Consider the following 27,020-nt stretch of genomic DNA (forward strand, 5'->3'; position numbering starts at 1 on the left):
TGTGTGCTTAGCTGTGCTCTTCATTGCCTTTTTCATTTATCAGTCTCATCCAGAAATGGATCACTTAGGGCGTACAACAGTAACCTCCGGCTTCTTTCTATTGTCATCTACCTTGTAGCGAGCAAGAATAACTTGTTAAAAAAAATCATCTCTGCCCTTTCTTGCTCAGCAATGTCTTGTAGCTACGGAGCTTCAAACTCAAAGTCAGGATGAGAAGCTTCAAGACATTTTTCCAAACCTACCTACTCCCTTGCCAATCAGTTCTCTTTCACCACTGGGAATCTTCTGCGTATTGCTGAGGTATGATTTAGTCTCTTGAAACTTCTTGAAGGACATTTTGCATTGGAAATGTCTTCTTTCATTCCTTTTAATGGCATGTGTATCACTTTCAAAAAATTCTTCTCAATGTTTACCCAACTTAAAGGTTTTCCTGATTTAGTCCTAGTTGTGAGTCCTTCAGTTAAAGGAGTATGAGCTCCATACCATTATTTATTTATGTATTTAATATTCTTAGTTTTTTTTTTCCATTTTCATTGTTTTAAATGGGAATTGTTTGTGCTTGTTGTTCACGATTGTATGCACAGCACCTAATAGTGCCTGACACAGGGTAGGTATTTATTTTGTGATTCAATGAAAGATAAAACAAAAACTTAAGATGAATTTTTATTAATTTTCAAAATGCCTTATTTACTATATTTGTAAATAAGTATTGGCTAAAGGATTAAAAAAATTGTAAACTCTATTGTAAATAAGTATTGGCTAAAGGATAAAAAAAAATTGTAAACACTACAACTCACCAGCAACCATTCTACTAGGGATTTAAAATTGAGACGCAGTTAAAATTTACTTAAGAGCCCGAACCCACATCCTATCTAAAAGGCTTATGCTTTCCTGTCATTGTTTTTCACTCATCACATTTTGCATTCGTTAGGACTGCATTTTCTTAACAGTCCTTGGTGCTTTAAATTTAAAAGAAAAGGAATGGGCGTTCTCATATTACAATTTCTAGAAGAAAAAAAAAAAGGTTGCCCAGGCCCATTCAGCGAGGTGTAAGAGGCCTACAAGCTGCACACCCTGCAACCGCCTCATGCTCGGATTTCATCTATGGGTTTTTGTACAGTTCTTTTTTGGATGGTGCAAACCGCGCAAGTGCAGCATTCAAGGCTCCCCACCCTGGGAAACGATGCAAGAACATGCAGCTGAGGCTGCCAGGTTTTCCCTCACATACAGTCACGGGCTAGAGGCCCGGATCCCCGCTCCCAAACCCAGTCCCCAACCAGCGTCCCCTCCCTCCCGGCCTTTTACATACAGTACACATACAAATACACACACGCAGCGCGGCCAGCAGGGGCGGGCCGGGCCCGACCACTCTGCAAACCGCAGGGGGGAGCCGCCGCGGGCCCATCTACCTTCGCCCACACCTTTCCCCTTCGCACCCATCTCTCCCTCCACTTGGCTGTAACTTTTGGGGAAAAGAGAACATGAGGATTTAGGGACTTCTGTCGTTCCATTTCGGAGCTACACACCTTAGGCGAGGGCTGCGCTGGGCCCCCTTCCTGGGCGAGCAGTTGGTCCCGCCCCAGCGCTAGCGGGCGCCGAGCGGGAGCCGCGCGGGAGCAGCGCAGCGGCGGCGGCGGCGGCGGCGGTTGCGATTCGGAGCCGTTGAGACGCCTCTGCGGCAGCTGGTGGCGCAGGTGGCCTGCGTGGACGCGGGCAGTGGCGGCCGGCCCGCCACCGCAGCCTCGGCGGCCGCAGCCCCGGCAGGTGAGCGGGCGGCGGAGGCTCGCCCCGCCCCCCACCCCCTCGGTGGCCTCGCTCGGGGCTGTAGCGGGGAAGTGGCCGCGGCCCGCCCGGGCGCGGAGGGGCGGCCCTGCGCTGCGACCGTCGGGAGGCAGGTCGGAGGGGGAGAGGTCGTGTGAGGATGGAGAGGGGAGGTTCCCCTTTCTTTTGCCATTTGCCCCCCTCCGACCCCTCCCTCGTGGGGCTAACACCCGGGGAGGGGGGGGGGCGGGAAGCTAGCGGCGAGCTGGGGTGGAGAAAGGAGAATTGGGGCTGAGCAGCATCTCTGCCTCAGGTGGTGGCGTCTTCTGGTCGCGGAGCGGAGGACCCGCCGGGGCCTGGAGGGGTCGCTCTGGGGCTGCGAGGCCGCGCACTCGCGGGGGAGGAGCGGGAGGCGGCTCTCCCCTCACTCCCACCCCCACCCCCCTCCCCCTCGGTCCTCCCTCCCGGTCCTCCCCCTCCCCCGTCCTCCCCGGAGGCCCCTCCCTTCGGGTTTCTTTGCTTTAACCGCCCTCCGCGCTCCCCCCCGGCAGGCGCGTTGGAACTCCCCGAGGCATCCTCCCGCTCCCGCCGCCCCGGAGCCTCGCTTCCCGGCGGTCCCCCCCGCCGCCCCTACCGCCGCTCCTCTCTCTTCGCTGGGCTTCGGATCCGGATCCCCCGCCTCGCCCCTCACGAAACATGACTCGCGATTTCAAACCTGGAGACCTCATCTTCGCCAAGATGAAAGGTTATCCCCATTGGCCAGCTCGAGTAAGTGATTTTTTTTTTTTTTTTTAGTCTTCGCGTTTAGCGGTGCTGCCTTAAAAAAAAATTTTTTTTTTTTCTCTCTCTCGTGTTCTTTCTCCCTCTGGCTTGCTTGTAGTCTCATTTGTAAGCCTACATTTTATTTTTATTTTTTTTTCCCCCCGTAGTCTCCCAGGTAATTGTGAAAATCCAGGTGTATCTACATACTTAACGTGTTTCCCTATTTCCTTAATGTTTTTGACAGACTTTGGCAGGTTTTCTTCAATTGGAAATGTTTACATGTGATGCCCGTTAATGTTTCATTGTAGGTGAAAATAATCAAGTGTGGACTTGATGTTTAAAAATTAATGAAACATTGACATTTTCTCCATTTTGAGTCAAATGCATAATATCAGTGAAATTGGGCAAAGTTTTGGATGTCAAAGAGATGTGTGATTAAATTGGATATGCAGGTACTTTTCATGTTTTGTAGTTTAGTTGATGAGGCCTTCTGTATTTGCTTGTTTAATGAAGGGATTAGGACTAGGTAGTCATGGGTATTGCACAGTAGGTTAGCACCAAGGAAAGTGTAGGAAATTTAGTATCGCGTTTTTATTCATGAAGTTAGCCTTATGACCTTAAGGAAGTTGTTTTGCTCTTTGATTGTTTCATAGGGGCAAAAGGCGGAGTTGACCCAGACCCCTGGGTGCACATGGAGTGATACAGAGGTGATGAAGGACCCAGGATGGGTGTGTGTGTGTGTGTGTGTGTGTGTGTGTGTGTGTGTGTGACATTTAGGAATTGAGATCGTCATAAGTGTCATTTTCAGAAAAAGTGCTATTTTTGTTAGTGTATGGTAGGACTCAGGTTCTAAGGTAATGATGGAACCTAGAAAATGTTGAGGCGTATTAGGTTAATAAGCTCAAAAATTCTTAAATATAAATGTGATATTGTAAGGTTGAAATTGCCACTAATTTACTCTTCTTTGAGGATTGTTGTTTCTTAAAGATAATTAAAATTATGGCAGCTGGATGAAACATAACCCGTTTAGTTACAGAGAATCACGAGTTATTGAGGCCTATGCAAATATAAAACATTGCTTGATTTTACCCATCTAGTTCTTTACAGACTCAGGTTTACAATTTCTTTCCCCAATCTGGAAAAATTCACCACCCCCTGTTAGTCTATCAAGGCTACCCTTTCAGTGGAATCTTACTTGAACAATCCTTAATCATAATTCTTGTCTATATATTTGACACTATTTCCTTTCTGATCATCTCTTACATGCACACCTTAACTTCCAAATAGATTGAAAGCTTCTTAAGGGCAGTAGATGTAAACTGAACTTCTTTATATCCCCACAGGACTTAGTGCATACTAATGCACTTACAAAACACTTTGTTTCATGTTTAAATGGAGCACATCTTTAAAGCTTGGCAGGTTTAAGACCCCTCTGAGATACTTATGGTTTTAGCATCCTTATTTATTTATTTTGAGGTGTTATCTTAGGTAATGGGATACATTTATTTTCAGATTTCTATGCCATAATACAGTTAAAAGCCAAGTGAAAATATTTTAAAAGTTATTTACTCTTCCAAATCGTTCTCCCCACATGCTTCAGTATGTCAGGTGAGTAAGGTTACTGCTGATAAAAGCAAAATAAACTAGCCTTAGGAGAGCCAGAATATTTTCCTTTATTTAATAAGTTCTGTATTTAACAAGTTCATTTGTATTTCCTTTTCTCCTTTTTTTCTTAGAAGTGAATGAATTTTGATTATTTATGTCCAAGAATTATATTCCTTTTTCTGTCTTCTTTCCAGTCTTACAAATTAGAAGTCTTTAAGAGTTTAGAATATGTATTTAAGGTCTCAGCAGTGACAGTGACAACCATCTGTTCCTATTTTGATTTTAACATTTTCTGTTCACATATCCCAAATTTCATTAATTTTTGTGTCTTGTACATTCTTTTAATCCTATACCAGTATTAATCATCTTTAAAGTCAAATTTTATTTAAAAAAATTTTTTTATTGATTTCAGAGAGGGAGAGAGAGATAGAAACATCAATGATGAGAATCATTGATTGTTTGCCTCTTGCACACCCCACACTGGGGATCAAGCCCGCAACCTGGGCATGTGCCCTTTACTGGAATTGAACCCGCGACCCTTCAGTTTGCAGGCTGATGCTCTATCCACTGAGCCAAACCAGCCAGGGATAAAGTCGACTTTTAAAAATTGCCTCTAACATTTATTAAACTCTGTAGGTACTAGACATTTTTTACAGACTTTTAAAGCTGTTTGCTAGCTGAAACAAGCATATCAATTGGTTTATCTTAAGGCCTCTAAGGATTTGCATAAGGCCTTAAGATAAGGTAATAATTTGCATAATTCTTGGGGCTTTCTCATAAAGTTGAAATGACAGGTAAAATAGTTATTGATCAGATAGATGAGACAAGCCCCTAAAAGTGTTGGGTGATAATGATTCTATTGATGCCTGAAACCTTCAGACTGCCAGTGAAATCATCCCAATGGTCTTTTCTTCAACATGGTAATAATGCTTGCAGAGCATAGTAGGTCTTCTGATGGTCTGCTCTCTCCTTAACAGAGTGAACTGATTTTTAAATTAAAGTGTCTTTGAAATTAGGGGGGAAATGTTATTATGAAGTTTAAATTAATAATGAAACAACATAGAAATTTTTAAAAATTGTGGCTAGATACTACTGCCTGATGGCTTAACTCTGAGATCTGCTTTCCTTTATTAATAAGCAATAGTATCATAGATATGTTAGAGGTAACAGCACCGGATGCTTTCTTCCTTAGTTAGTTAGGATTGAAAGAGAAAAAAGGAACAAGTAACTTCATGTGATTCAGCCATGTAGGTATAAGACCTTTTCAGAATATGTTTCAGACTTTGAGAAACACTACTATAAGCTTTTGTTAAAGTCTCTTTTACATTACTTCAATATTTGTATAGCCTTCCTGTAGAAATACAATTTAGGATTTTTGAACAGGTTTATACTCCACTATCTAAAATGCTTAGGGTCAGATATGTTTAAAAATTCAGAATTTGGGGATTTTAGAAAGGTAATGATGGTACATATATACCATATATTTTGCTCCTGATAGGGTCTCTGGTGGCACAAAATAATCTAGCACAATATTTCTTCAGAGGAGCATCTGTAGAAACACTAGGTGGACAAAAAGAAATGGACTAGCTTCCCTGTCAGATAAGGTTTTGCCACTGAATGACTTTTTAGAAATACCTTGGTTTTTAGAGCTGCTTGCGTTTCAAAACTGGGGATAAGGGATTATGGACTTGTAGAACTGGTTCACGTTATATCAGATCCGTTTTGGATGTTTTGTTTTCAGTTTATTCTGTTGTATTGAAGAATGTATGATTTAAAATATTTTAATTTTTCTGCTCTTTATTTTAGGTAGATGAAGTTCCTGATGGAGCTGTGAAACCACCAACAAACAAACTACCCATTTTTTTCTTTGGGACTCATGAGACGTAAGTCCTTTTAGCTTTAAAGGCAAATCAAAGTTAATTTAGCAGGGTCATTGGACATAAAATGAAAAACAAGTAGAGATTAATTTAAAGGGGAAATAGTAAAGGAATAAAAATTTAAAATCATGTTTGAACTTTGGAAAAAGTCTTCAAGTGTCCCTTTTAAAATTTATTTTTAGGATTGAAAAATTAGACACTATAGATTTTAACTTTTATTGGAAGAGATGTTTCCTTAATCATAAAGAAAGCTATATATGGATCTTCTCAGCAACTAGAAGAAGAACTGATGGATGAAAGTATATAAATGAAGATTAAAGGCATTTAGCATTCATATTTAGTATAAGTCCTTTTTTTTAAAAAAAATACGTTCTTACTGATTTTTAGAGAGAGGAAAGAAGAGGGATAGAGAGAAACACTGATGAGAGAGAAACATCATCAAGTAGATGCCTCCTGCACACCCCCTTCTGGGGATCAAGTCTGCAACCCAGGCATGTGCCCTGACTGGTAATGAACCACTGTTGGTTCCTGGGTCAAGGCACAACCACTGAGCAACACCAGCTGGGCTAGTATAAGTGCTTTTCATACAAACAGTATACAGTGGAAAAGGTGAGAAGAAGAAATCGGGATAGTTCCCTCTGTATTTATACGGTCCGGTCCTGAGAAACACTGTGACTGTTCTGTTGCCTCTGGTGCATAAGTGGGCAGAGAACCCGATTTGGTGAAACAAATTAATTTATAAAATTACAACTGAATATTGAACTGTTTACTTCCAGGTACATAAGATTACTCTAAGGCAGTGGTTCTCAACCTTCCTAATGCCGCGACCCTTTAACACAGTTCCTCATGTTGTGGTGACCCCCAACCATAAAATTATTTTCGTTGCTACTTCATAACTGTAATTTTGCTACTGTTATGAATTGTAATGTAAATATCTGTGTTTTCCGATGATCTTAGGCAAGCAACCCTGCTAGTGGTTCTCAACCTGTGGGTCGCAACCCACAGGTTGAGAACCGCTGGTGTAGAGCCTAAGACCATCGGAAAACACAGATATTTACATTACAATTATGAAATTACAGTTATGAAGTAGCAAGGAAAATAATTTTACGGTTGGGGGTCACCACAACATGAGGAACTGCATCAAAGGGTCGCGGCATTAGAAAGGTTGAGAACCAGTGCTCTAAGGGCTATCTCATTAATTTTGGAAAATAATATCCTGCATACCTTTAATTTAATGGCCTTACAAATATTATATATAATTTCATTGATTTTTGGACCTGAAGTTTAGAATTTGCCATAATTTTGGTAACATATACTTGTTTACTTGGGAGCAGGAGAAACAAAAGTATTGATATTCTAATAAGAATTATGTATTCCTAAGAGTCTACAATGGCAACATTTGCTTTATTGTTGCTTAGCTACTATATGAACTTTCCTATAATTTATTTTACAGCTTTATTGAGATTTAATTTGTTTCATAAATTTTACTTGTTTAAAGAGTGTAAATCAGTGGATTTTAGTATATTTACTTCCATAACTATTAGTGTTCATTCTCCATTCCCTCCCTAACCCTAGACAACCACTATTTTACTGTCTGTTTAGATTTTCCAAATCTAGATATTTCATATTAATGGTATCATACAATGCCACATAATTATTTTCTTTAAAATATAGTTTTGACACAGACAGTAGTGTGGTGAAGGCCAGGGGGAGGAATGGCTAGAAGGGGTCCATGGGGAAAAAAAGAGGACATATGTAATACTTTCAACAATAAGGATTTAAAAAATATATATATAGTTTTGAGTCTAGAATTTGGCCTTCAACATAATTATTTTGAGTTGAGTTTAGGAATATCCTATATATAAATACTTAATTTTGTAAGAAATTATGAATTTCTGATTCCATGGGATAATATACTATTTAAAAACTGTTCCATAAATGTATTAGGGAAAAACCCGGGCATGTGCCCTGACTGGGAATTGAGCCATGATCTCCTGGTTCATAGGTCAGTGTTCAACCTTCCGAGCCACACTGGCAGGAAAGGTATCTTTTAATGAAATATTTGCATACTGTTTATTAGAACAAGGGTTTCAAAGTGTGGTACCAGGTCAAGCTGCGCCAGCATCACATGGGAACTTTAGTTGACATGCAAAAATATGTTTTTACTAGAGGCCCAGTGCATGATTAAATCATGCACGTGTAGGGTCCCCAGGACTAACCTGCCATCCAGGCCATATCCACTGCCCCGCAAAGCCTAGCACGCTCCGCGGACACTGCTAGCAGCCTGCTCCCCGCTTTTGATGGAAGGGTGTCCGCTGGTGCCGGAACGGACACACAGCTCCCCGCTTTCGATCGCGGGGGAGCTGGGTGTCTGTCCGCTGGTGCACCAAGCCTTTCAGAAGCCTCCGGCGCGGCGGAGGCTTCTGAAAGGCCTGGTGCCGGAGCGGACAGGCACCCAGCTCCCCCGCTTTTGATGGTCCGCGGCGGGACGTGGGCTCGCTGCCTCAGAGGCCCCCTCTGTGCCACAGCACAGCCATGGCGCAGACGCGAGCTCAGCGTCCCGCTGGCCCAATCGGCCACCCCGAGTCCCACTCCCCCGCGCCTCCTGGCCAATCGTGGGCATAGCGAAAGTATGGTCAATTTGCATATTCATCCATTATTAGGTAGGATTGGTTTCTGAGAGAGGAAAGGAGAGCGAGAGCGGGATAGAAACAGGATGAGAGTGAATCACTGATCGGCTGCCTCCTGCACACCCCTACTAGGGATCGAGCCCACAACCTGGGCGTGACCTGGAATGGAACCAGGGACCTCCTGGTGCATGGATGGATGCTCAACCACTGAGCAACACTGGCTGGGCCCTTCTAGATGATTTTTATGTATGTGAAGTTTGGAAATACTATTAGAATAATGGGAATAGACGTTTCATAGAATTTTTCAGTTTTACAAGTTTTAGAATTATTTAATTTTTCTGAAATGGAACAGATTTTATACATATATATTGTTATAGTTTTATAGAACATATAGTTCATTCTTATGTTAAATTTAAATGAAACGTGGTCAGACCTTCACCAACATTTAAAAATGAAAATTTTTAGCCCTAGCTGGTTTGGCTCAGTGGATGGAGCATCGGCCTGCGGACTGAAAGGTCCCAGGTTCGATTCCGGTCAAGGGCATGTACCTTGGTTGCAGGCACATCCCCAGTGGGGGGTGTGCATGAGGGGCTGATTGATGTTTCTTTCTCATGGATGTTTCTAACTCTCTGTCCCTCTCCCTTCCTCTCTGTAAAAAATCAATAAAATATATGTTTTTTAAAAAAATGAAAATTTTTACATTTTATCTGTAAACTTGAAATCAAACTGCACCAACTACTGAACTTTCATAAGCATAGTTTGGTTAATGTAGACCATGGGGTGGGGAATATCCGGCCTGCAGTATCCTTTGGTTTGGCCCTATCAAGGCAACTGCAGATGGGACTCAAAATTAGATATACCTGGGAGCATAGCTACATAATTTTTAAGTTGATAATTTTGTATGACCCTTGGCAGAAAAAGGTTCCCCACCCTTGATGTAGACAATGAATTACTAGTATTTAAGAAATTTGAATATGTTCAAGGAATTGGAATGTAATTTTAAAATTAAGCTAATAATACATTTCATTTCAAAATGCACTGGTAATGTTTTGTGCCTTAGTGTTCTTATAAGTATACCATTTATCTTTGGAAAGGCCATGCTGCTGTATCTGTCAGTTCGGTGACTTTTTTACCTCAGGTTATATTTTAGAAACTAGGTCTTTGGTGATTTGCCTATCCCCCATCCCCAAAAGTTGGGAGGGTGGTTATTTGAACATTTCAATTTGGATTTTGCATAAATGGGAGTTTATTCTAATGGCCTGTAGTTAGGGAGATGGGAAAGGAGGAACATAGAAGATAAAATAGCAATTTAGAAAACTGTGCTTATTCATAACTTTTGAATATGGTGTTTTCCTTGATTATATATTACAGTTTTTCCCCTTCCCACATATAGTCAGCAGGTCTTGTTCTTTTCCTTTAAAGTGCATCCTGATCTGTCCACTCTTCTCCATATCCTCTGCTACAACTCAAGTCCGTGCCACAATTACTCTTGCAAATAGTTTCCTAACCCTATCTTGGTCTCAGTTTCTACTCTTCATGTATAGTCCAAGTGATCTTTACTAGGTACATCCCTGTCAGATCATGTCGTTTTCCTGTCTATAAACCTGCAGTGGTTCCCTTACGAATGTTACCAACCAATAAAACCTGCAAATTTTGTCTACAAATGCAATTTATGAAACCCTATATGAATTATTACCTTTCCAACCTCATCACATGTTTTTCAATGTTACATAAATATACTTTATTTTGTCTCGGGTCCTTCTTGCTTGTTTTTCCCTTTGTTGGAAAATGCCTTCAGATTTTTAAAGTCTGGATCTTAGCTCAGATCTTTCTTTTTATGCTTATTTTATTGATTGCAATGACGATTGAATTTTTTTCTGTTTGCTTCACCCACAAGTGAAGAGCATGGAGAGTAGGGAACTTATTTTTATTGTTTGTGATCACTTAAGTGCCTGGAACATAGTAGTTAAATAAATATTTGGTGATAGATTGCAAGCTCTATGTCCTAGATAAAATCATTTGTTGATTATGAATTTGCTTCCATTAACCAACATTTATATAGTGTTTAAGCCAATTAGATCAGAAGGCTGTCTTTAAATCCTGACTGCCATTTAACCTGCTATATAATATATGACCTTGGGCAGATTACTTAACCTTGTGTCCTTTTATTATTTGTAAAATGGGAACAATTTTGGGGTGCAAATAGGATATTACATGGAAAATGATTGGAACACCCTGGCTGGTTTGGTTCAGTGGTTAGAGTGTTGGCCTGTGGACCGAAGTGTTCAATTCCGGGTCAAGGCCTCATAACTGGGTTGCAGGTTTGATCCCAGCCCTGGTCAGGGGAGGCAACCAATCCATGATGTCTCTCTCTCTCTCTCTCTCTCTCTCACAATGATGTTTGTCTCTCTCTCCCCCACCCTCCTCTTCTTGTTCTTCTCCCCCTTTTTATCACTCTCTAAAAATCCATGGGAAAAAATATCCTCAATATCCTCTGGTGGTGATCCTATCTAATAATAGACAAATATGCAAATTGACCATACCTCCGGCACACCCACAAGCCACGCCCACCATCCAATCAGAGTGAGTATGCAAATTAACCCAAACCAAGATGGCTACAGCCACAGAGAGCAAGATTTCCTAGGTAACAGAGGAAGCCAAGCTTTCTGCCTGCCCTTGCCAGGCCTAAGCCTCCACTCAAGCTACAAAGTTTCAATTACAGAAGGTAAACAAATGGCAGCAGAATGGAGCTTGAGAGAGCAGGCCAGGGTTGCCGCCGGCAACAGGGGAAGCAAAGCTTTCCGCACACCCTGGCCGGGCCCACCCGCTTAAGGAAACAAAGTTTCAATTATAACCCCAACACAAATGGCTGCCGGGCCTCGGAGGGTGCCCCAGGCTTGGCTCCACTCCAGGCTACAAAGTTTCAATTGTAGAAGGAAAATAAATTCCAGATACCAGGGCCTCTGCTTGGGTTGCCAGGGGCCGTGGCCGGCCTGCAAACCACCACAGGCCCCTTGCTCAGGCCGCCCCACACCCCAAGGGAACCTCCACTTGATCTGGGACGCCCTTCAGGGCAAACCAACTGGCCCCCACCCCTGTACCAGGCCTCTATCCTATCTAATAAAAGAGTAATATGCAGATTGATCATCACTGCAACACACAATATAGCTGCCCCCATGTGGACACAAGATGGCCACCACAAGATGGCCAGAAGGAGAGGGCAGTTGGGAGGCACCCGGCCTGCAAGGGAGGGCAGTTGAGAGGGACCAAGCCTGTAAGGGAGGGCAGTTGGGGGTGATCAGCCCTGCAGGAGAGGGCAGTTAGGGGTGACCAGGCCAGCAGAGGAGGGAAGTTGGGGGCAAACAGGCTGGCAGCAGAGTGGTTAGGGGCAATCAGGAAGGCAGGCAGGCAAGCAGTTGGGAGCCAGCAGTCCTGGATTGTGAGAGGGATGTCCCATTTTGGAGAGGGTACAGGCTGGGCTGAGGGACAACCCCCCTCCGTGCATGAATTTCGTGCACCGGGCCTCTAGTTAAAAAATAATGATAAATAAAAAATGCTTGGAATGGTGATTGCATGTATTAAACACTAAATATCAGCTCTTAATTAAAGATAATGTTGCATATTATTTTTCCAAGACTAATAATTGTAGTGTTATTAAATTGTTTGGCATGCGGTGTGAGTTTTGCTAATTACCACCATTGCTAATTGAGGGAATAATCTTCACTTAGATCTAACTATTTCTCTAAAGTCTACAAAATTTAAATGAAGATGGTGTTTTTGCTTCTTTTATCTTACTGCTCTTTTCTCTCTTTTTTAACACAAACAGGTTGAATGCAGGCTGTTTTAAAACCTGCCTAATCTATAGTTTTAGGAGGGAAAGTGAATATGAGGTACTGGTAATGTCCTAATTTTTCTTATAACCTGTCCATGAAAAAGGAATAAAGGAATGAATCACAGAATAGGATTTTATTTTCTTCTTCATCTGTGCTTCTGTACAGCTTCTGTACTCTAGCCAAAGCTGCATGTGTTGGTGTGGGATTTGTCTAGTTTCACGTAGCCTAATACCAAGTAATGAGAGGAGCTGTTTATTCATCTCTATAACAGCAGGATCATGGCACGTAATAGATGTATATTCAGTTGTCTGTTGAATCATATTCTATTGTAAAAGAATGCATGCTGTTGTAAAATACAAGACCTAGTTATAAAACAACTAGAGGCCCAGTGCATGATTGAATCATGTATGTGTAGGGTCCCCTACACGCTTTTGCTTTCGATCGCGGGGGAGCTGGGTGCCTGTCTGCTCCGGCACCAGCGGACAGGCACCCAGCTCCCACGCTTTTGATGGTCCGCGGCGGGACGTGAGCTCGCTGCCCCAGAGGCCCCTTCTGTGCCGCAGCACAGCCATGGCGCAGACGCTGAGCTTGCGCCGCCACTGGTGACGTGGGCGCAGACGCTGAGCTCGCGCTGCCACTGGTGACGCAAGCTCAGCGTCCCACTGGCCCAATCGGCTACCCCGGCCACCCTGAGTCCCGCCCCCTGCACCTCCCTCTGGCCCAATCGTGGGCGTAGCAGAGTGATGGTAATTTACATATTACCATTTTATTAGGTAGGATATGTGTCAGATTTTATGATTTAATTAAAAAAGAAACAGCAAGTAAGAATTTAAAAAATAGAACTTTCTATTTAGTAATATTTAACAGTTTTGAGTTTGATATCTTTAGCTCTGATAAGCTTTCCCATGTTTTATATTCGACTTAAGGTTCGCCTTAAAGGAAGAATTCTAGGTGTGGTAACAGCTTTTGTGAGGGATATATGTTTATTTGTTGGTATACACATTGTTTACAAAAAAGTGAATTTAGAGAAATAGCTGCTTTTTCTATGTACTACGATCTGTGAAACCTGGAATATACAGAAAAACATTTATGGCCTTTAGGAGTATGCCATGTAACAAAGCACTTGAAGGATTTCAGTTCCTTCAGAATTGTAAAATGAGTACTGTAGTTAGTGATTTGTTATTTTCTTAGGATATTTTACATTAGCCTTGGTTCTTATGGGCTTTGACATTGATATTTGAAGTCTGAGTTCTTTTTTATGTATAGGGATATGGCGTCAGTATTAGTAGATGTTTGAAAAACTACAGTGGATAAAGGAAACTCTGAAACCTTTCTAAGGAACATTGTCAAGAGATGAGGCTCTGCTGTTGTGATCCCCTAAGGTTTCTTTTAGTTTGGGAATTTGGTTGAGTTACTTGGTTTGAATTACTACATATTTTTTTATTGCTAAAATAATCTTTTTTAACAACATAAAAGAGTTCTCTACAAAAGAAGCATTTTTACTCATATTTTTTAACGACAACCCCTAACCCTGTTAATGTTTTGATATGTTTTCTTTGAGATTTGCCACTTGAGTGTTTTGAGGGATGAATCAGCCACAGCCGCATAAGTTTGTACCCTTGGGGACCAGCAATGGCTTTCTAAAAGCTAATCTGGGTCCTATTCACCAAACCTTTGTGATTGCATCCCCTCCCTCCCACCCAGGATTCTATGTGTTGTTAATGTTTTTTATTAAAATGTAATTGACATATATTGCCTAAATTGGAGGTAAGTTAATTTGATACATTTATATATTGTAATATGATTACCACCATAGTGTTAGCTAATACTCCCATCATATCCCATAATTATTATTTATTTTTCGTGGTGAGCACATGGGAGGATTCTTTCTTCATTCACCATGATTTTTTTGTCTTAAGCATATCCTTTGACCCAAGAATTCTTTTTTCCCCGCCCAATAGTTTTACTTAGAATTTATTTTGGAGATATGTTCAAAGGTTGTGCAATATATTTTTTAATACAGCTGAATTATTTTATAATAGAAAATTGGACATAGAAAGCCCAATAATAGACAAATTAACTAATGAAATAGTATGTAGCTGTCAGGTAATTGTTGATATGAGAAGATGTTTGCTTTAATTTGAGAAACATTTATAGATGAGTATGTATATTTAATGTATATTTCCATATGCATTAAAATTTATTTCCATATACATTAAAATTACATATTTATGTGTATATATACAACTAAAATATCTGAAAACAGTGCCTATCTAGTTGATAAAATTATGGATAATTTTTATTTTATTTGCTGGGATGTGGCATTCACTGAAAAATATTTTAACAGCTTTATTGAAATATAATTTATATCCCAACCAATTCAAAGTGCACAATTTAATAGATCTTAGTATATCCAGGTAGCAGTGCAGCCATTTGCTCTTCTAAAACATTTGTAGCACCCAAAAAGAAACCCTGTACCCATTAGCAGATACTTCCATTTCTCCTGTTTTCCCTCCCATCTTGCCTCCTTTGGACATTTCAAGTAAATGGACCTGTACAACATGTGGTCTTTAATGACTGACTTTTTAATTTTTAATTTTAATTTTTTGAAAATATATTTTTATTGATTTCAAAGGAGGGGAGAGAGGGAGAGAGATAGAAACATCAATGATGAGAGAGAACCATCGATCAGCTGCCTCCTGCACACCCCCAACTGGGGATCAAATGCGCACCCTGGGCATGTGCCCTTGACCTGAATCAAACCCGGGACCCTTCAGTCCGCAGGCTGAAGTTTTGCCCACTGAGCCAAACCAGCTAAGGCATGACTGGCTTTTTTATTTACCATGTTTTCAAGGATCATCCTATCTAATAAAAGGGTAATATGCAAATTAATGTTATTCCATCACAAAGATGGCAGCACTCATAGCCACAAGATGGTGGCGCCCAGTCCTCTCAGTCCCGCCAGAGTCCCCCAGTCCTGGGGGGGCAGCCGCTGAGAGCGAGCAGCGTGAGCAGCCTGGCAGAATGCTTACTTTGTCGCTGCAGTGATGAGGCAAGCATTCCACCCTGGCCGCGGAGGGTCTCTGGGCAGCGGGCAGAGTGACCCAGGGCGGGGGGCGGGGGATAGCTTGCGTCGTCGCTCTGGTTCGCCTGGCTGCAGATGGGCCTCTGGCCAGGCCAGGGCACGGATGGGCCCCTGGGCTGCTGGGCAGCGGGTGCGGAGCGGCCAGGCCCCGCAGAGAGCTACTGGCACACGGATTCGTGCGTAGGGCTACTAGTCTATATTATAGCATGTGTTAGTACTTCATTTCTTTTCATTGCAAATGTTTCGTTGTATTGATGTACCATATTTACCAATTCATCATTTGCTAAATGTCTGGATTGTTTTGCTACAAACATCCTATCTAATAAAAGAGTAATATGCAAATTGACCATCACTCCAACACAAATATGGCTACCCCTATGTGGACACATGATGGCCACCACAAGATGGCCAGCAGGGGAGGGCATTTGAAAGGGACCAGGCCTGCAAGGGAGGGCAGTTGTGGGCGATCAGGCCAGCAGGGGAGGGCAGTTGGGAGGGACCAGGCCTGCAAGGGAGGGCAGTTGGGGGCGATCAAGCCTTCAGGGGAGGGCAGTTATGGGTGACCAGGCCAGCAGAGGAGGGAAGTTGGGGATGACCAGGCCTGCAGGGTAAGGCAGTGGGGGGGGACCCAGGCCTCCAGGGAAGAGCAGTTTGGGGGGACCAGGCCTGCAGGGAAGGGCAGTTAGGAGTGACCAGGCCTGCAAGCGAGGGAAGTTAGGGGCGATCAGGCTGGCAGGGGAGCAGTTAGGCATCTATTAGCTGGCAGGCAGAAGAGGTTAGGGCAATCAGGAAAGTAGGCAGGTGAGCAGTTGTGGGCCAGCAGTCCTGGATTGTGAGAGGGATCCCTGATTGGAGAGTGCAGGCTGGGCTGAGGGACACACCCCCTGTGCACAAATTTTGTGCACTGGGCCTCTAGTTTGTGTATAAGTTTTTGTGTGGACATGTTTGCATTCCTGTAAGAGTTGAATTCCTAGGTCAAAGGGTAATTTTATGTTAATCTTTTGAGCAATAGTCAGACTTTTATTTTATTTATTTATTTATTTTTAATATATTTTATTGATTTTTTACAGAGAAGAAGGGAGAGGGATAGAGAGCTAGAAACATCAATGAGAGAGAAACATCGACCAGCTGCCTCCTGCACACCCCCCTGCGGGGATGTGCCCGCAACCAATGTACATGCCCTTGACCGGAATCGAACCTGGGACCTTTCAGTCCGCAGACGCTCTATCCACTGAGCCAAACCGGTTTCAGCGGAATTGTCAGACTTTTAAAAAATCAGCTGACACCTTCCTGCCAGCAGTGTATTAGGGTTCCAATTTTTCTGTAGCTTTCCCAAGACTTGTTCTTATCTATCTGTTTTATTAGAGCTATCCATTTGGGTGTAAAGCTAGTACCTCATTGTGGTTTTGATTTACATTTCACTGATAGCTAATGATATTGAGCATCTTTTTATGTGTGAATTTTTTTAGCCTTCTGTTTATAACATGAAGGTCTCAGAAGAAGTGCCAACAAAAACATCCTATCTAATAAAAGAGTAGTATGCAAATTGACCATCACGCCAACACACAAGATGGCCAGCAGGGGAGGGTAGTTGGGAGGGACCAGGCCTGCAAGGGAGGGCAGTTGGGGGCGATCAGGCCAGCAGGGGAGGGCAGTTAGGGCTGACCAGGCCGGCAGAGGAGGGAAGTTGGGGGCGACCGGGCCTGCAGGGAAGGGCAGTTGGGGGGGGGCCAGGCCTGCAGGGGAGAGCTGTTGCAGGGGGGACCAGGCCTGCAGGATAGGACAGTTAGGGGTGACCAGACTTGCAGGGGAGGGCAGTTAAGGGCAAACAGGCTGGCAGGGGAGCAGTTAGGCATCAATCAGGCTGGCAGGCAGAAGTGGTTAGGGGCAATCAGGAAGGCAGGCAGGTGAGCAGTTGGGAGCCAGCAGTCCTGGATTGTAAGAGGGATGTTTGGCTGCTCATTTAGGCCTGATCCTACCGGAATTGGGCAGCCAGACATCCCTCGAGGGGTTCCCAGATTGGAGAGGGTGCAGGCTGCTCTAAGGGACACACCCCCGTGCACGAATTTTGTGCACTGGGCCTCTAGTTAAAGATATTTCACATCACTGAAGGTAGTGCAAAGAATAACATGTTGGAGGCTGATCATACTTAGGAGTATTACTGTTTGCTAAAGCATAGAAAATATGCTCACTCCATATAAGATATGTGATCAGAGGGCAGCAAGCGCTGTTCAAACTATTACAAATTTTACAGTGATATGAAACAGTTTAAATATCAATGTTTCTAATATTTTAAATTACAATGCACTAAATAAGTATTGGTTTTGCTATTTTTTTTTTCATTTCCTTGCACACTGTCAGTAATAGTGTTGAAAGCTTTGACAATATTTAAAGATTATAAGCCCTGCCAGTGTGGCTCAGTGGTTGAGCGTCTTACCTATGAGCCAGGAGGTCACGGTTCAATTCCTGGTCAGGGTACATGCCTGAGTTGTGGGCTCAATCCCCAGTGTAGGGCATGCAGGAGGTAGCCGATCCATGATTTTCTCTCATCATGGATGTATTCTATCTTTCCCTCTCCCTTCTTCTCTGAAATCAATAAAAATATTTTAAAAAAATAAAGATTATGGAACAATCATAATTTTTCCCATTGTTAAAATGGCCTTACACAGTCATTTTTATGGTCTCATATTGTCATGCAAGAAAAGGACTGCCTTTTTGAGAAAAGAAAAATCCATGTAAATTTATCTAGTCAAACCTACAAATACCAGCAAAAACTTAATACATACTTGTGTGTATCTACCTTTATAGAATTGACAGACTTCTACAGAACTGACTGATATAGTAAAATATAAGGGGTAAATATATCTGTGTGTATACACACACAAAAACAATAGAATCTGCTTCATTGGCAGATTCCATATTTCTGAATTCACCTCCTCAGTAAAATTTGTAATTCCAAATCAATACTTGTGGTGCCTTCATGGTCATGTCAGTGTGCAAAATGGCAAAAAAGTCTGAGTAATTTGATGCACACATTCCTAGCTGAGGCTAAACAAGACAGTGCTTTTGCCTTTTTGTTTAAGCTCTCATACTATAAACAAGTGTACTTTTGCAGTCTACGTAGTGCCATGGTTTTTGCATATTTGTACTTGTTGTTGGTCATTTGGTATTTATAATGACCCCCAAATGTAGTGTTGAAGAGCTGTTAGTGTTCCTAAGTTTAAGAAGGCTGTGGTGTGCATTATGGAGAAAGTATGTGTAATATAATCGCTTGGCTGTGAGATGAATGTTAATTATAAATACTTATCAAATATACTAAATAAGATGTCTTTAAATAAAATGACACATAAAGCAGGTTATGTATTTTGGTTTATTGATGAAAATGTGACCATAGGCCCACAGGAACCTACGTTGTATTTTTCCTGAAGCAGTGGTGCAGTATTTACTAATTCAGTATTTGTGATAACTTTATGACACAGTTACCACAAATACAAGAAGTTGTGCGTGTGTATGAATGAACCAACGAACCAGTTAGAACATTCGATTCCTTTATTGAAAAAGTAAAATTCTTAATACTTTTTAATAAAAATTTGTATAAATATAAAACGTAAGTGCATATAAGAATATATTCTATTGGTGGTGTTTTATGAGTTGTGTAATATACCAAATTACTTTAAAATAAACTTCTATTTGGAGTGCATTTAAATGTATTTATTAATGCAATCATGTCACAGTTCTGTTTTTATATTGTACAATCTATAACAATTTCCCATTTTAACAATTTCAAAGTATACAGTTCCATGCCCTTAAGTATTTCTCATTGTTGTGCAACTTGCTTGTTTTTTATTTAATTTTTTCCATCACCATGTATCCCTTTTATGCCATCTTCTACGTACATTCACTCCCCCCCACCCTAACTTACTTGGTTTTATAAATAGGATTATGGATGTAGGAACTTTGACTGAATTTAATAAAAGTATTCAGAATTAAATATAATTACTTGTCTACCACTTTATGTAAGATTTTTAATGCATTTTAGATTAAGTTTGATAATTGCATCATATAGTAGTGCTATTTAATAACATATTTTGAGATTGCTTTGCACTCATATTTTCCCCCCCTCTCCTTTTTTTAGTGCTTTTTTAGGCCCAAAGGATATATTTCCTTACTCAGAAAATAAGGAAAAGTATGGAAAACCAAATAAACGAAAAGGCTTTAATGAAGGCTTATGGGAGATAGATAACAATCCGAAAGTGAAATTTTCAAGTCAACAGGTGCGTCATATTACATGATACTTAGTTTAGTATTATGTATACAGTCTTTGGGAATACTCACTATTGTAGCAGTAGGAAAATATTGATTTAAGAACCATGTCAGTTTCAGATTAAATTGTTCTTATTTGTGAGGTTGAATGTTGACCTTTAATATCTAGATGAACTTTTGAAAGATCTCAGAAAACTGGAATATATTGTAGTTTAACTCCATCTGATTGAGAGTTTATTTAACATATCATTGAATATAAAGCCATATGTACTGTTCTCTTAAATTTAGGTTTATAATTTGAAGGGTGTGTGTTTTCTTATTTTTTTAAATTTATCCATAAAATTGTATTAGAATATGATCCTCAGATGGGTTAAATTAAATATGTGACAAAAGTACTGATAGCACTATGCAAATTATACTTAATGTTTTTGGTGTCTAAAAGATTAGCCTTATTAAACCTCCTTTTTCTGTTTTTCATGTGATCAGAGTTTTTGTTCACTTATATTAGACTTGAGATAGTAAACCCTAGGAAAAGTACAAGTAAACCTAAATAAGGAGAAAGCCATAAACTGAAAAATTTGCAAATTCTACTTTTAAATCTCTATTTAATTTTTTTTTTTTTTTTGGTTCTTTGCATGTGCCATGCTTGTTCTTCACTTTGAAAGCTTTTCAGGTGCTGTTCTATCTGGAACATTTAAATCATTCATTGATGCTTCAGGGCTCCATTAGATAATCCTAAGTGCTTTTCATTATCATCCAAAACTTGTATTTGTTAAAAACTCATCATACCATACCATAATTGTTTCTGTACTTTATTACCACAGACTATTAACTCCATGAACAAAGAAGTTGTATGCCCATTGTTATATGTTGTGGGCAGAATAGGTTTTCACTAAATATTTGTTGCATGACTAAGAATAGATGAGTGGATCCCCACCATTATTGCCTTGACTGTGTAAAGAGTCCAAAGAGGTTGAATTGTTTCCTAAAACTAATATTTTATAGCTTCATCTGAATCCTGTGTCCTGTGACTGTACCTTCAAGGTCTTTTTCATCCTCCAGATTGCCCAGCATGGTCACCCTATCCTCTGTTCCTATCTACCTACTTAATCTTTAAATAATTTTCACCATATATACTTGGAATTTCCCATTTCACCGTGAAATTTTTGGTTGGTTGTATGCATGAAACCAAAAATATGATTGTGCTGATAGATGTACTGTGTCCCGCCCAAACACATCCCCAGTGATGCCTTCCTAAGTGTGGTGAAAGCAGTGCTGCCCAAACTGAAATAAAACAAACAAGCAAAAAAATTGGCCATCATAATTTATAAAAATTTCTATAGTGCTGTAAGTAATTTGGGGGCATTTTTATGTGTTTTGTTGTAACTTTATAATAATTTTGTGGTTTATCAGCATTGCCTTTTCTTACAAAAGAGGAAATGGGTTTACAATTTAAAAGACTCGCCAAAGGGAATACAGCTAGAAAGGGGCACAGTTTGGATTATAATGCTATCATCGTGTAGATCTGTGCTTACCCTCATCTCCCAATGTACTGTGTTGCCTCTGTTACTCATCTTTTTAGTTGGTATTTATGACAGTCTAGGCCCCTAGATCACCTGCTTAAGTATCTATAACCTGGGGTTACTTTTACAATTTTTAAAATTATGTTCTGTTGGTTTTTAAAAAAATATTTTAAGCATTTTAAAAAATTTTTATTGCGTTTTTTACAGAGTGAAAGAGAGTGATAGAGTTAGATTCATCAGTGAGAGAGAAACATTCATCAGCTGCCTCTTGCACACCCCCTACTGGGGATGTGCCCGCAACCAAGGTACATGCCCTTGACCGGAATCGAGCCTGGGACCCAGTCTGCAGGCTGACTCTCCACTGAGCCAAACCAGTTAGGGCTAAAAAATATTTTTATTGATTTTAGAGAGAGATGAAAGGAGAGGGAGAGAGAGAAACATCAATGATGAGAGAGAATTATCAATCAACTGCCTCCTGCACACCCTCCACTGGTGATTGAGTCCCCAACTTGGGCATGTGCCCTGACTGGGAATCGAATCAGTGCATGGGTGGATGCTCAGCCACTGAGCCACACCATCTGGGCTACTTTTACAATTAAATGATGATTATTGACTCTCCCTCAGTACCTGTTAAATCCAAATCACTTAAGTTTGGGTCTCCGAAGTCTGCATTTTAAATTGAGTTACAGATCAATCTAAGGCTTTATGTCTTACATAGTTAAGCTTCTTTCTCCAGAATATTTCAGTAATTGAATACACTGTGCTATTCTAAATCAACTTACATTGTCTTGGGTATTTGTTGGTTAGACTATCAGAATGGGATTTGTGATTGTACTTTCAGCCTCACTATTTTGTCTTCTGCCCTTGTATACAGTTGCAGGAATTCAATAGCATTTAAAACTTTTAAAATTATATATATTAATAGTTCTCTGTGGAACAGAAATTGTGAGGGTATTTTTCTAACTTTCTTACGAACAGGCTTTTGATTTTTCATTGGTAAAAAATTTAAATTTGGTAAAAGTTTTATTTTATGAAATTAATACAATCAATTGTTCATAGGCATCAGCTAAACAATCAAATGCATCATCTGATGTTGAAGTTGAAGAAAAAGAAACTAGTGTTTCAAAGGAAGATACTGACCATGAAGAAAAAGCCAGCAATGAGGTATGTTTAATTTCTCTTATATTCTAAATCTATTTTGTAGCAAGGAAGAAATTATAAAATGAGATGATTATTTGATTGCAAAGTAGAAAGTTAATATTTAAAGTGGTTGGATAATGAATGAGAGAATTTAAGACTTATTTCCTTGTGTAAATATTAAATACTGTATTGTAAAATAGTTTTTGCGTCCTTAATATGAATGGATGTTTTTATTTGAGGTTATTTTGCTGTTCAAAATATGAGGTCTACCTATAGGAGAGTGGATTACTATTTGTTAGGAATATTTTTAAAGCAAGGTTTTGTGTAATGAAGGTACTGGAAAGGGCATTGAACTGGATTTTTAAAAACCTAGGTTTATTTCAAACTGTGAATAAGGAGACTCATTTAACCCTTCTAGGCCTCATGAAATGATTATTAGATGATCTCCAAAATCCCAGCCACCTCTTAAAATTCAGAACTCTATTGTAGAAAAAGTGATTTCATAAATTTAAATATGAACTTTCTGGTGTGCTAACAAGTATCACTTTAGATTTGATCTGACAGAGGAAAGAATTTTTACTTTTTGGCAAATAAACTGGCTATTACTTTGACCTTACAATGATAATGTTAAGGCTTTTAAGAAAATGATTTTATTGGTTTCAGAGAGAGGAAGGGAGAGGGAGAGATAGAAACATCAGTGATGAGAGAAAATCATTGCTTGGATGCCTTCTGCATGTCCCCTACTGGGAATTGAGCCTGCAACCCAGCATGTGCTCTGACCCAGAATTGAATTGAACCACGGCCTCCTGGTTCATGGGTCAATGCTCAAACCACTCATCCACACAGGCTGGGTAATAATGTTAAGACTTAATGTTTATAATTTCAAAGGTTAGAGAAGCAAAACCAATTTCCCTAGTAGTTTTAGTGAAGTGTGCTTTTGACTTTTTTTTTATATATATTTTATTGATTTTTTACAGAGAGGAAGAGAGAGGGATAGACAGTTAGAAACATCGATGAGAGAGAAACATCGATCAGCTGCCTCTTGCACACCCCCTACTGGGGATGTGCCCGCAGCCAAGGTACATGCCCTTGACCGGAATCGAACCTGGGACCCTTGAGTCCGCAGGCCGAGGCTCTATCCACTGAGCCAAACCGGTTTCGGCATGCTTTTGACTTTTAGTAAGAAATTTTCTTTCAGTCTTGGCAAAATTTATTTTATTTCATCTGTAATTTTTTTCTAGGACGTGACTAAAGCAATTGACATAACCACTCCAAAAGCTGCCAGAAGAGGAAGAAAGAGAAAGGTAATTTTACTGCTTAAATAATTTTTCAGTTGCACTAAGGAAGAGTAGATATAATAAAACCTTACCATTTAGCTTAAATTTTGCCTTTTACTCATAATTCCTTTAATTTTTTAAAGGGTAGGTTTTGTTTACTTATCAAAACTGTTTCTTCTTTTTTTTTTTTTTTCTAATATTCACCCGGGGATATGCTTTCATTGACTATAGAGAGACAAAGGGAGAGAGAGAAACATCAATTGGTTGCCTCCTATATACGTCCCCTCCTGTGTTCACACCTGCAAACTAGTATATGCTCTGACAGGAATTGAACTCAAGACCCCTCAGTGCATGGGACGATGCTCCAACCAACTGAGCCAAACCGGCCAGGACAAAACTTTTCTTTTCATAATGATACAGCATCTTTAAGATAAGTTGAATGGTAAAGAAAATAAAATGAACCAATTTTTATTCCTGTTAATGATGCTGTTGCAAGTTTATCTATAAAATGGATAATATATACTAATGAGGTAGTTGAGAAAATTAAATGTTACACATATAATACTCAAAATAAATTACATATATAAAGTGCTATTATAAGTGTGGTCCATTATTATGTTATTTTCAGAAATTTGTTGCGTGAAATGACAGTTTAGGAAAGCATACATTCTATGCTTTTAATGTTTCTTCCCTTATATGAAGTTTTTCTGACCAATTTTTATCTCAGGCTGTTGTATGCCAAAGATATAAAGAAAATTAATAGTTCAGTATCTAATGAGGAAGTAAAATAGGAAAACAATGAATTATAGTGACTTTTTATCCTATATGGGAGGTGAATGGAAGAGGCTATGATAACTTTAACAATATCTTAAATGATAGGAAGAATTTTGTTAGATGGATGAAGGGACGGGAAGGGCATATGAGGTGGTTAGAATAATATACAGAGGTGTAGAGAAAATTTCATTTCAAGCATTTTAAGTATTGTATTTCAGATTATCAGATCATAAAGTTAGAGGGAAAAGGGTACACAAAATATTTTATGTGGGGATAACCTGAACTTGATGGGAAGCCATTGAATCACTTTAAATTTTAGATGCCTCCTTGTAAAGCAGTGTGAATGATGGGGATTAGATTGGACTGGTTAGACCAGTTTACTAGTTAATTCATTCAGATTTTAATATTAACTTCACTGGCCCAGGCAGAGAATTGAGCAGTGAAGTAAAAAGATAAGGTCCTTGTTCTCGTTGAACACATTTTTGTTGAGACAGACAATAAAGACACAAAACAAGAGAGTTTAAGTGGGGAGTTATGATAGTGACTTGGTAGCTAAGTTATGGACCGCCTTACTAAGGAGCTCATATGAGATTGGAAGGACAGGAGGAACTTTATAGCAGGTATCTTGGTAGTGTAAATCAGAGATGGGATTTAAGAGCACTTCAGGGAGTAAAGATGGTAGTTGATGGGAATGGGTGTGAAGGGAGGGGGGTGGAATCTAGTATGACTCTAAGGTCTTTTGGCTTGTATGACTAGATTCGATTCTGAGAATACAAGAGATGTTGATTTGGGAGTAGAGGCATGGGGAGGAGGGAGCGAAACACTTGTGGAAATAAGACTAAAGATACATATACAGGATGTCCCAAAAAATGTATACACACTTTAACAGCTGATAGCTCAATTTTGAAAATGACATGTATTTTAATAAACACTACCTTTATAATTATTCAAAGTGTGTGTATACATTTGGGGGGGACGGACACCCTGTATATATTAATCTGACACCAAGAGGGGGAAAGGTAAAAGTTAAAGATGCCACCACTGATATAAAGATAGAATATAGCTGAAGTGGTCCAGATAGAAAGTTTACTGGGAAGAATGCAGAAATAAGAATCCTGAGGGAATATAATGGAGATGAAAGATTGCTTTTTATAATTCCTGCTGAGAATGAACTGTCAGGAGGAAAGCTAGGAGAAGAAGGATATCAAAAGGGAGAACAGAATTTTAAGGATGAGGGAGTGGTCAGTAGTGCCATGGTGTACAGGGTTTCCAGTAAGATATGTAGCAGGATGCTTTAACATTAAACAGTAAAATAGATGAAGTGTGCTGGTGAATAATTAATGTTAAAATTACACTGTGTTTCTGAAATCTTTGAAGGAAAGGAGAAAGAAGGCAACAACAGGGATTTGCATGGTTAAGAGAGAGTGTTTAAAGTGGAAAAATACAGTAGAGAAATTAATGCTTCTTTGCAAAAGTAGGAAAGATCCAACATGTGGAAAGATGAATTATTGTATGTAAGGACATGCTGGATGAGAGAGAAGGGAGGGCACATTACAAAACATAGACTTGCCAGCAAGAAGGAGTTGAATGACATTTCATCCTTTTTAACATTGAAGGGAAGGGTGGAGTAGGCTATTAATAATTTTTACAGGGACTTGGAAATTTAAGGAAATTCCTTCCTGCTGGCCTCAGTCTCTCCCTTCTCGGGCACTCAATTCAAAGCAAGGTATGGTATAAGGGGAGAAGAAAGAATTGCAAATTTATGCTAGTGAGGGGAGAAAAGGTACTACAAAAGACAGGGTAAAGGATTAATGGGTGGCTTTGAGATCCCAACTGAGATGGTATAAAATGAATGCATATTTGTATAATTATTTTCCGGAGGGCTCAGCAGCAGGGAATAATAGAGCAGGGAAAGGAGAGTTTTATAGTAATCCTCTGTTGGAGATACGTGGGACAGGTGCAGCAAAACAACTATGCAAAGGGCTTGAGAATGAATAGAAACACTATAATTTCATAAGGTGTGAGAGGGGTGAGATCATGAAGGGAGTAGAGGTAGAAAGTGGAGTAATAAATGGAGAGAAAATGTGTCAAAGGGTTATAGGTTTCAGTGAGATCAGGTAAAATACAGAAGAAATTAATTTAGTCAGAATATTAGCATTTAAAATACAAATATATGTACATTTGGAATAATATAATAGTCTTTTCTCTGGATGAAATATTTTTTGTTTGCTTTTATTTTCATGAGGAATGGATTTTTACTTGAATGATTTTGCCATAAGTTCAAAAGCATATCCATGGTAGAGCTGATTTTCCGCTTAGGATTAGGGTTATTTTTATTTCTGGTATTAGTTAATGATGAACTTGTTACCTCTTACTAGAATCTCCTCAAAAGATCTGTTCTACTTGTACAGTCTTATATCTTGATTTATTTGCAAAAGAACAGTTTTTATTTTTAAATATATTTTTATTGATTTCAGAGAGGAAGGGAGA

At 39.9% G+C, this 27,020-nt stretch overlaps 1 protein-coding gene across 5 annotated transcripts in view; it reads left to right on the forward strand.

The window, feature by feature from the left end:
* The first annotated feature begins 1,611 nt into the window (after window positions 1-1,611).
* The window catches only part of PSIP1 (PC4 and SRSF1 interacting protein 1), a 46,798-nt gene continuing 21,389 nt past the window's right edge, over window positions 1,612-27,020 (forward strand). For 2 of the 5 annotated variants that reach the window (XM_054727669.1, XM_008145025.3), the window contains exons 1-6: window positions 1,612-1,764; window positions 2,313-2,529; window positions 5,935-6,011; window positions 19,689-19,827; window positions 22,399-22,503; window positions 23,721-23,783. In XM_054727669.1, coding sequence (XP_054583644.1) covers window positions 2,458-2,529; window positions 5,935-6,011; window positions 19,689-19,827; window positions 22,399-22,503; window positions 23,721-23,783 — 456 coding nt within the window. In that variant the 5' untranslated portion in view covers window positions 1,612-1,764; window positions 2,313-2,457. The remainder of the gene's footprint in view (window positions 1,765-2,312; window positions 2,530-5,934; window positions 6,012-19,688; window positions 19,828-22,398; window positions 22,504-23,720; window positions 23,784-27,020) is intronic. The other 3 variants (XM_028150704.2, XM_008145026.3, XM_028150707.2) reach the window with 2 other exon arrangements.

This window comes from Eptesicus fuscus, chromosome 15 (assembly GCF_027574615.1).
Source record: "Eptesicus fuscus isolate TK198812 chromosome 15, DD_ASM_mEF_20220401, whole genome shotgun sequence".
NCBI classification, from domain to species: domain Eukaryota; kingdom Metazoa; phylum Chordata; class Mammalia; order Chiroptera; family Vespertilionidae; genus Eptesicus; species Eptesicus fuscus.